Below are 12,713 nucleotides of genomic sequence, written 5' to 3'. Positions count from 1 at the left end.
AATTCTTCTCCGGAATAGAGTTAATTTCGCAAAATATGGAGACATAATAGTAGGTCTACCGATCAATGGAATTCTTTGAAAAAGCATATGGTATCAAAATCATTTAAAAACTTATAAAATTATGGATGGCATTTATAATGAAAATGAAAAATCCATATTTTATTTTGCGAAATAGAAATCTGAGAATAGAAATATTTCGAAAATTCTTTTTGCCCAGGCGCCAGATTGACGAGGCTCTATCCCTTAAATGTTGCACACTAAACAGGTTAGCAGCAACTCCCTTCTTTTTACGTCATATGGTCTGACGCGGCCTGGGTTTGAACCCCCGACTTCCTGCCTGTGAGAAGGACGCTCTCCCAACTGGGCCAACACACAGGTCTGGTGTATTATTTTAATTATCATTCTTCTGTCTAGTATTTCATCATTTGAAATACCAAATGTAATAGTTTTTTTTACCCCGTGAATGGTTTATTTCCAAAGGAATATGCTAACTTACAAAAAAATCATGACTATAATTCATTGCGATGTACTAAACGCCTCTTTGTTTATCAAATCCAAAATTATTGAAAAAAATATATATTTCAAACAATAGGAAAATAAGTGATGAGTATGTGACATCATCGATTTCCTATTTATAAAATTCCTCTTTTATATTGAAACTTCCAAAAGGAATAATATGAAGAATATTTCAAGGTTTGACGGGCTGTGGACACATTTTACTTTTTTAACCTGAGGATCTGCCAAAATTTGCCAATCAATGACACAATGGAGTTTCCGGAAACACGTAGGAAGGAAAAGATTTTACACACACGCTCCATCCAACGGAAACTCAAGCCTGATGCGCCCTGGTCTCACCGACGAAAGCTTGTCCAAATCGGCTGATGATAAACCATCCGAAATAACGTATTAGCTTTGATCGGCCTGTAGCTGTTTCATTGGTTTGACTGTAACACACGTGAAAAAAGCACGGTTTGATATTTCTCGAACCTTCCGTCCTCTTTGCCTCTGCCGTTTGTTTCTTCTCAAAGGCACCCTCACCTTCCTGGTGTCTGCATGATCAGGGGCCCCTCTTACAAAGAGTTGTGATTGATCTGATCAATCGCAACTATGGAAAGCCAGCAAAGTAAACATATAAAATGTATATTTGCTGAAAAATATTCTCTACATATGAATGTGTATCCATAAATTCATTGATTTCTTGACAATTTGGTGTGTTTTCTTTTGTTTACAAAGTTCATTTTGCAAATTTCCTGTAGAAGAAATTATGACACTGATGGATTTCCATAGAGTTACGAATGATTCGATCAATCGTAACTCTTTGTAAGATGGGGCCAAGGAGTTTCGATATGACATTGCATGTATATCAGTCTATGCTCCGGGTTGATAATAATACAATTTGATCAAAGTCGAACTAGGAATAAATGGCATTTTAAAGTTTTGCATTATTCCGGTGAATCAGTTCTTATCAGTTCTAGGCATGTCTTCATAAATATTCAATGAGCAAACTGATGATATCATATCCCCACTTATTCGTTTTTATTTTATTATAAGAGATTAAGTTTATTTGATTTTTTTCTACAAAGAACTGAAAAAATTGGATTGACGACTGATTTAGTGCATCATTGCTGCATCTTTATTATAAAGGAAACACATTATTCACACAAATATGAAAAAATTATGATTTACTGTAATAACATAAGAAAAAGGAAAGTGGGAATGTGACATCATCAGGCCACCTAATGAATATTTAGGATGACGTGCATATAACTATTTTCTAAAAATATTGCCAAACATTAAAATCTAATAACTTCGTTTTTTTGTAATCTGATTTTGATGAAATTTTCAGCGTTTGGCTCTGTGAATTTTATCATTTTTATTTTGGATATAGATATTTCCAGCCCGGAGTACCGCTTTAATAAATTTAGAAAATGAATTGAGTTGATGCCGGCCTTGAGGCAACATTTTTCCGATTTCATGCATATGGATTTAAGAACTCCGTGGTCCGTCATGGCTCATGCATCGTTATTTTAGGAAATGTTATACGTTCGAGTCTTAAATGGGAAAAATGTATTGCCATTTGTAACATTAACGACACACCAATAAATTCGTTTCATTCCTTTAATAAATCTTCTTGTATTTGGCACAATACTCTCAAATTCATCAATATAAATTTTTGAGATTGTAATACTGTCAAATCAGAGTTAGTATTCAAACTTTAGAAGTGCCACACAGAAGAGACTGTGGTGTTAACCGTTGCACATAGATCGAGGACCACATCAGTTTAATTTTACTCGCGTGTTAAATAGGTGTTATTATAACACCTTTGGTTGTTACATCGACACTCTTTGGTGTATAGGTGTTATTATAACACATTTGGTTGTTACATCGACACTCTTTGGTGTTATGTAATTTTAACAACACAGGGTGTGGTCCTCTATTAACACCAACCAGTGTCAGTTTTAACACCACAGTTTCTACAGTGCAAAAGACAGTTATCGAAATGAATTACACCATCAGGCACTTTTATCATTCTGGTGGGTGTCTCATAAAGCTGCTCGTAAGTGTTACGAGCGACTTTACATGCGACTGGTAATCCATCTACTAGGAACTACATCAACATCAGTGAGAATCTGGTGTGTATCATTTATCATGGAAGACAATCACCAGTCGTTGGTAAAGTTAATCGCTACTAACGAATATGAAACGCTCTCCTGATCATGCTAAGTGCATTCTAAATGTTCTTAGATAGGTAATAAATCATTCATTTTCTTGTTGTATCTCAGTTCCTGCATTAATTTTCCCCACATGAGTTTTTGTCCGTATTTATCTTCTGACCACCGGAAATATGGTTTATTCTTGCTGAGGAAGAGTCTGATTAGATACGGCAATCGCCCGTCGGGGATATCCTCCTTGAATATCAATATGATCTTTTCTAATTCGACCTCGTTCATGTGATCGACGGCGAGACGGAGCTTGTTGATGAAGGCGTGATTGTCAACGGATCGATTGCTCACGATGAGGACGCTTTTATAACTGTGCTCTACGACCTCGGTGATGGCGTCGATGTAAAACATCCCGAGCGGAAGGTCGTCGTCGCCGCACACGATCCTGTCGAACGTCGGAAGCCGTTCTTCGAGTCCAGGCTTCAGCTCCGTCCTCACCCACTTCTCGTCATCGTCGTCGAATGCGATATTAATGTCGTACTCGTAATCGAGCCTCTCTCGTCCATCGTGACCGTCTCGTCTGCCAAGCAATAATATCTTAAGATGAAATAATCGGTAATTGATCAACCATCGTCTTTGATACGCTACTATACAAACCATGAGACAGGTCACAATGGCAAAGGTTGTGATGACATAGACCCAAACTTTAGGGCCACAAACCTCTCGGGGATCAAATGACAGAATGGGCCGATTCTTAAAGGGTGCTGGTGAAACAGGTGAACAGTTGGTTTGTTCAGGGTGGATGATAGATACCTGGGCTTGGTCCAGCCAATTCACGAACCATCCAAACTCACAATTACAAGTGAAAGGATTGTTTGAGACGTCCAACGTTTTCCTAGGGAGTACGGTACCTTCTTGGATGGTGGTTAGGTGATTGTGGGATATATACAGATATGACAGATGTGGGTTGTTGGTGAAGACATCAGTAGCAATAATTCTGATCTCATTTTTCCTGATAGAAATACCATATAACGAAGAGAGATCGGATAGGTGTCGGGGTGTCAGTTCTGCGATGTGATTTCCGTCAAATGTTAAGGTCTGTAACGACGTCAAGTTCGTAAAAATATCCTCATGTAGAACAGTTATGTCAGAATTATCCAATTCTAGGTGTTGAAGGCTTTCGAGACCACGAAAGGTTCCCGGTATTAGTCCGTCCAGTTGGTTACCTTTGAGGTAGAGGCGTTCTAATGTTGATAGAGCTGACAACAAAGGTGGATTCGAAGGTGAGTTCCAAAGGCTTTTCTCATCTATCCCCGACCCCCGCATATTCAACCTCGTAAGGTTGTTTAACCCTGTAAAGAGTTCATACATCAACTCAACGGATGTGTAGGACATGTCTAGAATGGAGAGTTCATTTAGATTGGCAAAAGGACTATGGATCTGGCTTAAAAGACATCCAGACAGTCCAAGACTCTGGAGATGGTCAAGAGATACAAACGCCCCGTTTTCAATCGTTGCCAACTGGTTGTTACAAGATATGTTAAGTGTCGTGAGATTAGCCATTCCATAAAACGAGTACTTTTCAAGACGATAAAGTCGGTTATATGATATGTCTAGGAATTTTAGATTTGGTAGATTCCATCCTCCCCGCTGTAAATAGAGTTTGTTTATTTGACACCGTGCTAGATTAAGAGATTCTAGTGATACTAGATCGGCAAACTGCGCCGGAGTCAACCCCGTGAAAGGATTGCTCTGCAATATCAATGACTTGAGACGCGGGCAGACTAAAAACGTCTCTTTGTTGACGTACTTAAGATGGTTTCCAGTGAGGTCAAGAATCTCCAGTGACTCTAGTCCTTCAAAAGAATCATTCTGTACAGTTTTTATCCGACTCTGGTGGATGTCAAGTCTGATGAGGTTGGCCAGACCCCAGAAAGACCGAGAAGGGACTGACGAGATACGGTTACCCTGTACGTCCAGAAGCGTTAAACTTGGCATCACGTTTGTCTGATTTGGTAGAGGGGCGAGAGGCTCAATGGCTGCAATCAAGTTGCCTGCCAATCGTAGGGTTTTCAAGGAGGACATTCCCAGAAAAGATCCTAAGCTGAAATTGCGGAACTGATTATTTGTAAGAATCATCTCCTGTACCCCCTCGAGATGGCGGAACAAACCGTACGGAAGTGACGTGAGAAAGTTTTTTTTCAGTGTAAATTGTTTAATCTTTGCGTTCCTGAGGGGCAGAAAGTCGTCTTCTGAAAAGGACGAGAAGTTATTATACTTGAAGTTGAGCAAAGTTATGTTCCTGCTTTCAAATCCTGTAAAGTCTAGACGTGACAGTGAGTTCTTTTCCATATTAAGCAAAGTTAATGATTGTACATGATTTATCGCGTTACCGGGGAAATTAACAAACTGATTAACCGAGAGATCAACGATTTGCAGCTTTTGATTATGGGAGAATACATCAGTTGGTAGACATGTTAAGTTGTTATTTGAGAGAGTGATTTTATAGAGCTCGGGCAAAGAATCAAACACACCCGTCTCGATAGAAGTCATTTCGTTGGAACGAAGAGACAGCAACCTCAAATGGGGAAGGCGATTAAAAGATGCGTTTCCCAATCTGGTGAGTTGGTTATGTGAGAGATCTAACATGGCGATGTCTTCCACGATATCAGTAGGTACCTCGGTCAGGTTACGGTGGGTGCAAATTGCTTGTAATCCATCAGGCGTTACATGGTAGTCACAGGGTTCCCCGTTGGCATCCACTCCATCTGCTCCGCCGGAACCCTTCACCGCTGCAGATGCTAATAATATACAGGTTAACCAGAACAAATGGATGAAATCCATATCGCTGGCTCTCTGTCCTTTTAACCAAAACGAAAATGTTTATCCTTTAAATGGTTTATTCTTTCGCTAAACCTTGTGCTTTACACAATCACAGCGGGATCATCTATCTGTGGACATAATGGACGTCACCATGCCCATAGAGTTCCTAGCCCCTGAATCATCATCCAGCAGTATGTCCAAACCTGATGAATCTGGAAATCTTAGTGGCGAATTTGAGAACGGAAAAAAGTCAGATTGGGGCCTTTCATAATAGATGGAGCTCGCCTTCCACATAATGATGCATTGATCTTTGATCATCTTCTGTGATAAATAAGAGAGAGAAAAAGAAAGAGAGAGAGAGAGAAAAGATTATATTCATGTACGTGAGCACTCAATGTCTAAGCTGTTTTTTTTTGTTATGTCCTACGAAACCAACTTCTAGCCGATCGGTGGTAATTTCGTAATAGTACGTAGTCAGTGGCGTTATGAATAAATAAATCAAGGGGGGGGGGGGGCAGAGCATGACCTAAGCTATTTTAAAACTAAAAAAAAAAAAAAAAATATAAGCCTACTTTCGTGACACACCTTGATATTATTTCCACTTCATATTTTACCCCTTTCCTTTTCAGTTTATATTCTGTTTCTCTTTCTGTTTATTTATTTATTTTTCAAATCGGAAGTATAATATATAAATATTTTTTTTTTTGGTGGGGGGCGCTTTTCCAAGACCCCCGCGACAGGCTACGCAAGTGCAATAGCTGTGTTCGGTCTGGTTTCGTTTGTTTAAATGCGACACAATTCCAAGAGACTAAATTATTACTGACCACACTCTTTCAATACTTTTAAGTAGCATCCACTCACACTGTAACGCGTGATTACTCCCTATTAGCATCTATTCATAGAACTTTCGCATTCGGCCACAAATTCACACTTCTGTCAGTAAAGTCTCACTCGTTAATCAATTATTATTATTATTATTATTATTGATCCTTTACTTTTATTTTAACAATATAGCAATCTCATTGCAACTGCTTATGTGAAATTTTAAATCAAATTCCTAATCAAATTTGGCGTAACACTTGACATGAAAGGCGATGCATGTATATAACTCTATTTGGTCACAAGTAAATCGCTGTCTTAATGGTCATCATGCTTTGGCACATACACATACATGTTTTTTTTTAAAGAAAGATTCCAGTGACTTCTGGGGAGCATTTCATCTACATTTTTGGTCTGACAAGTTGTCAGACTTGACAACTTTCTTTGATTGGCTAAGAAGCACAGTTCTTTTGGTAACTGCCGGATAAAACAAGACTTGTCCGACAAAAAATCTGACAAGTCCTTTCTCCTTTCATGAAACACTCCCCAGATAGTTATAATAAAAAAAAGAAAATGCCAATTAACTCGCAACCCATCCCAAATAAAAACCTTCGTAAATATTAAATAACAGAAATATGAATAAATTACAGTTTTTTTTTTTTTTTTATGGATAGCGCTTCTGGTGAGAACTTGTAGAAATTGCAGAAATAGTGTATAGGTGTGCGAATGTTGTTTCTTACCAATTACGTTACAAATTATATATCCGTTTCTAAACCCTCTATGAACATGATGAAACAGTGCAATCACCTGTCTGGGCATTATTTTGGATACGGAAACCAAACATTCACCAAAGGCTGGAGAGCATGTCCGCTTGGATTATAAACCGATACTGTTATAGCCATGAAATGTGCTACTTTGATATATATAATATAGATATAGAGATTCAAAACTGCTCATTGAAATATACAAGATGGCATGGTTACCAATTAAAACCCCATACATTTGGCAACCAATAGGAAAATGATAATGAACAATCTTCTTTTCCAAGGTGATTTTTTTTTCACTTATACCGTAACTCACCACATTCGCAATAGATTTTTGGTATCGTAAATAAATGAATATAGGCTGAGGTCATCCCAAATCATACGGTCTGTATAGGAGCTATATTTTTGTTTTTAAGAGCTCGAGTACATTTACACAAGGAGAATATGTACATATTGCTTAACTGCTTGATCTACTATGCAGGCCCTAAATTCATTCTTCAAATTTTGCACAAGGTTATAAGTTCCCTTTATATCACAATACAAATGTTTGAATTAAGCTGATGGTAATAAGAACAAAGTAAATATGCTTCAGGGATATGGACCAATCACATTAGGATGTCTTACAATATAAAAATAATGATTAATCATTACATAATGATTAATGTATGTGATGTAAGGGAATAAAGGAATGGGGGATAGCAATAGACAGATGATGACCGATAAAGTCTGGTGAAACAGAAAAAAAAATATAAACGATTATTCTTGATAGAGCAAATTACAACAAATTATGGACACATTAATACATCGTTTACCTTGATCAACAATGGTTTCATATTTTCTTAAGTATGTGGAAGCAGGGACGTGAGAGGGAGACTCCCTCTCATGTCCCTGGTGGAAGAGAATGATATGTGTGTGTGTGTGTCTGAATGGGGGGGGGGGGAGGTGAGGGTGCGGGTGTGTGGTGAGTCAGTGTCAGTGATTTTTTTAACAGTCGACGCATTTCTGCACCTACAAACTGTCACAACATACTGCCTAACTGCTCTATTTAATTCAATTTGCATCAGTATTTAATTCTGAATCTAAAAAGTAGGCCTACCTCACTATACAAACATAATAAATTATTTATAAACAAAGGTAGACATTACAATCAAAATGGGAACTGCAAAAACAAAGCCAACGGGCCTTGTAAAAGCACAGCTACCACAACATTCATCTCATGGTGAAACATTGTAAACGAATCAGACCATATTGACTATCAAATATTGATGCGTGATGATTGAATTATTTCATCTATTAATAATTTACTCTGATAATGCATTTTATGTTTGTATTACCATTGCACATAGAGTGATGCATTCTTTCGTGTTTACCTTTACTTCATTTTTTGATGACTTTTTGGGGGTAACTTCAAAGTTGAAGAGTTGGTGTGCGATACAAAAGGAACATTATAAGCTGCTGCTTTATTCCTAAAATAGATATTGCGTTTGTGCTCTCAAATTTGCTCAAACAGGATTTGGATCCTCAATTATCGCCTGAATTAGTTTAAAAATAATAACTACGGACCTCTTTGGATTCCCTTCTTGGTATTATTATTGTTCTCCTTATTGTTTTCCTTATTATCATTGTTGTTTTCATTATTGTTGTATTTATTAATATTATCCCTGTTATCATTGTTGATCTCATTATAATTATAATTATCATTATCATACTACTACCACTACTACTACTACTACTTCTTCTTCTTCTTCTTCTTCTACTACTACTACTACTACTACTACTACTACTACTACTACTACTACTACTACTTCTACTGCTACTAATACTACCACTATTAATTATGATTATTATTGTTATTAAGATTATTATTATTATTATTATTATGATTATCATTATTATTATTATCATTATCATTATCGTTATTATCAATACTTCTGTCTAGTTGCGACCGAGCAAGATACCCTCAGATTCAGTTTCATGTCTCACAAAATATATAACCATGATAACATTCGATAAGATATAATGTAGTACGAACACTAAACGTGCTATAATGATTGAATAAATGATTGTGATACAATATAAATTAAATATGAAGAACAAGGAAATTGCATATATGAATACATGGATATACAAAAAGGTGTAATAATAAAGGAAAACTAATGTAAAACAGAACTTGTAATCCGTAGCACCTTTTTAAAAGACACATAATTACAGTCAAATTTGCTTAAAATGTCAGTTGTCCCCAAGTGCAACTAAAGAGTTTAAATCAATTCACATTGTAAAATAGGACATTGAATGCCGTTCATAATCTTGCTTTCACTGGTAAGAATTTAGCTGCATATAACATACAACAAAACGGCGTTGTGTGCGATGTAACGTAGCGTCCGAGCAAAAGAACATTGCCATTTTCACCCTTGTATTCCAAATATACGATGCAGTGAAGGGACAGTGTGAGAGAGTGTAGCGACCGATATAAAAGTCCCAATAGAAAAGTAGTTTGTAAATCCCAATAGAAAAGTAGTTTGTATATTGTTATTTCTAAGGGGGTCTAGTAGGTCCATGGTCTAATTACTTTCTCTCCTTTTGTTTTCATCCGTTCTAGATGGTGGATCATGGTCCTTTGTGCCCCCTAACACATAACTGCCAAGTTCTTCACTTCAAAGCACCCATTTCAACCACGTACGATACCATCGTTATTGAAAGACAATTCGCCATCTAATTTGATTTACGAGCAGATATTGTGATGATAACAAGGTGCTAAATCATTGTAATGTTTCTTTCCAATCTTCTTTTAATCAGTATATAAGGAATACCAGGGGCCCGTCTTACAAAAAGTTGCGATTGATCCGATCAATCGCAACTATGGAAAGCCAGCAAAGTCAACATATAGAATGCATGTTTGTTCAAAAAATTTCTAGATATGAATGTATATCCATAAATTCATTGCTTTCTTGACAATTTGGTGTGTTCTCCTTTGTTTCCAATTGACATTTTGCAAATTTCCTGTAGAACAAATTATGACTCTGATGGATTTCCATAGAGTTACGATTGATTGGATTAATTATAACTCTTTGTAAGACGGGGCCCAGGAAGTTGGGAGGTACGGAGTAATAACCTACTGCACTGACTTCAAATACTGGTGAGTGTTACATAAAGTTGTTTGTACGTTAAAGGTCAAGTCTACTCCTGAAAAAGGGTTGATTTAAATCAACAGAGAATAATCAGACAAGCATGACGCTGAAAATTTCATAACAATGGGATGTAAAATCAGGAATACATGAAATTTTAAAGTTTTGCGTATTTTTCATCAAACTGTTATATGCACAACTCAGTGTTATGCAAATGAGAGAGCCTATTATGATGTCCCTCACTAACTCTTTCTTTTATTTTTTGTTTGAATTATATAATATTTCATATTCATATATTACAGATTTGACAATAGGACCCTTTTGATTGAACCACAAAATGTTAAAACAATGGTATTTTCACATGAAAATGATAAGAAAATAAAAATATTTTACATTTCATAAACAAAAAAAATAGTGAGTGGGTGATGTCATCAGTCCCCTAATTTGCACGCTGACCGGGATTTGCATATTAACTGTTTTCGTGAAATTTAGCAAAACTTTGAAACGTCATGGCCTTCTTATTTTACATCCGATTTTGATGGTTAGTGTTATGCTCGTTTTATTTTTCTCTTTTTATTCAAATCAACTTTTTGTCGGGGTGGACTTTAAGAGCGTCTTTACCAACGACTAGTGACCCTTTCCTATTCAACAGGAAGGAAAATCTGGTGTGTGTGTGTGTGTGTATCATTTACTACAAGAAAGTATCACCAGTCGTTCGTAAAGTTGCTCTTAACTTAGAAATAGCTTTGTGAAACATCCACCAGGGGCCTGTAACACAAAGGTTAGCAATTGATCGTAAGTTTGATTTTTACAATTCATTGTACATTGTAGTCAATGGAATCAATCGTAGAAAAATGTCCTACGATCATTGCTTAGCTTTGTGTTACGAGCCCCAGGTGTGAATAAAAACGAGTGCGTGTGTGAGTGTGGGTGTAGTCAGTGGCGAATTTGGGGGAGCAAAGTGACAAGGCATCTGTGAAAAAATTGCTCAAAAGTCCGAACGAGCGATGCGAGCAAGCGAAATCTCTAACACATAAAAACACTCTTTTCCTTTTATTTTCTTTCTTTTCTCGTTCTTTTTTTCTTGGACGTGGACTTTTTTTATTGAGGGGGGGGGGGGGGAGGAGGAATGTTTGCCAGTGAGTGTGGATGTGGATGTATGTGTGTGTTAGTGATCGAGTGTTGGTGCCAGTGCGTTGGTATTGATATGCCTCTTTCTAGTATTTTTCAATTAGCTCAAATCATATTTATTATAAACCTTTTTTGGGGGAAATGAGAGATTTACATCTTAAGAGGTTTATCTCGCCTTGCGTAAATAGCAAGTTTCAGTTTCGCTTAGAGAGTCAGTATAGAGTGGGTTTCAATATCATATTAGCGCGGTTCATGATGGATTTAGTTTTTTGTAACCAGTAATGGCCTGTTTAATGGTTGTTTATTGTTCGGTATCTTTCTCCGACAATAGTAGACAAATAAATGAATGAATACATCGACTGTATTGTATATTTATTGATGTAAAAGTGAACGCTAAAGTGTAATTTCTCGACAATTTGAAAAAAAATAAAGTTATTAGGTTTTTTAATGTAAAATCATGACTGACTGGAATTCGTTTTGGATTGAAAGGACACATTGTCATACCTTACTATGTACATATAATATTTAAAAGGATGTTTTCTAAAGTCTCCACTCTTCTTCGTTCACTTCTTCTTCATTGCCTCCGCCATCATTATCATCATCATAACCACCACCACCATCACTAGCACCACCAACACCATCATCATCATCATCTTCATCGTCATCACCATAACTATCATCACCATAACCATCGTCACCATAGCCACCACCAACACCATCATCATCGTCGACGTCATCATCATCATCACCATCATTATCTTCATCATCATCATCACCATCATTATCTTCATCATCATCATTATCATCATCATTATTTCTTCATAATTAATATAATCTTTATCATCATCATTCTCATTTTTATCATCGTTATACATGCGCTTTTTTCTATATTTCGTTTAACCGGAAAATGTGCCGAGAGTGTCTGTATCCGATATAAAAGTGGCCAAAATTCATTTTTCAGCTTTGCCAAGAAACAAACGATGAAAGCGTCTAAGGAGATGATAATAACTATATTAAGAAAGACAAACAATCTACAGCAAAGAAACAGACAAAAGGCCAACACAAAAAAAAAGAAAGCGGAAGAAGAAATGAGTTATATATTTCGTCTTCCTTTTGCAGTAATGATACACATATTTCTACCGGCTATTTTGTTTGATGCTATAAGACAATCTTATCCGGCTTGACATACAATGCTATCTGATATGTTCCCGCCATTAAGAAAATAAACTTATGCCTAGCTTTTGAAACATGGGACCATTATCCAACAATATTGTTTCAAGTGCTTGTGTATATACATGTATAAATATATAGAAATAGATACATTTTTTCTCAATAGCGCAATGAGCCACCAATTTTGAGGGGGCCAAAGATAGTGTTTGCGACAATTT

At 36.7% G+C, this 12,713-nt stretch overlaps 1 protein-coding gene across 1 annotated transcript; it reads right to left on the bottom strand.

Moving 5' to 3' along the window:
- Positions 1–1,278: 1,278 nt before the first annotated feature.
- On the bottom strand, positions 1,279–5,803 carry LOC129276470 (insulin-like growth factor-binding protein complex acid labile subunit). The gene has a single exon (XM_054912849.2). The coding sequence runs from the start codon at positions 5,505–5,507 to the stop codon at positions 2,742–2,744; it is 2,766 nt and encodes a 921-aa protein (XP_054768824.2). The 5' UTR covers positions 5,508–5,803; the 3' UTR covers positions 1,279–2,741.
- Between the last annotated feature and the right edge of the window lie 6,910 nt (positions 5,804–12,713).

The sequence above is a fragment of the Lytechinus pictus genome, chromosome 14 (assembly GCF_037042905.1).
Source record: "Lytechinus pictus isolate F3 Inbred chromosome 14, Lp3.0, whole genome shotgun sequence".
In the NCBI taxonomy this organism is placed as follows: Eukaryota; Metazoa; Echinodermata; class Echinoidea; order Temnopleuroida; family Toxopneustidae; genus Lytechinus; species Lytechinus pictus.
This window is presented reverse-complemented; position numbering and strand designations above follow the sequence as displayed.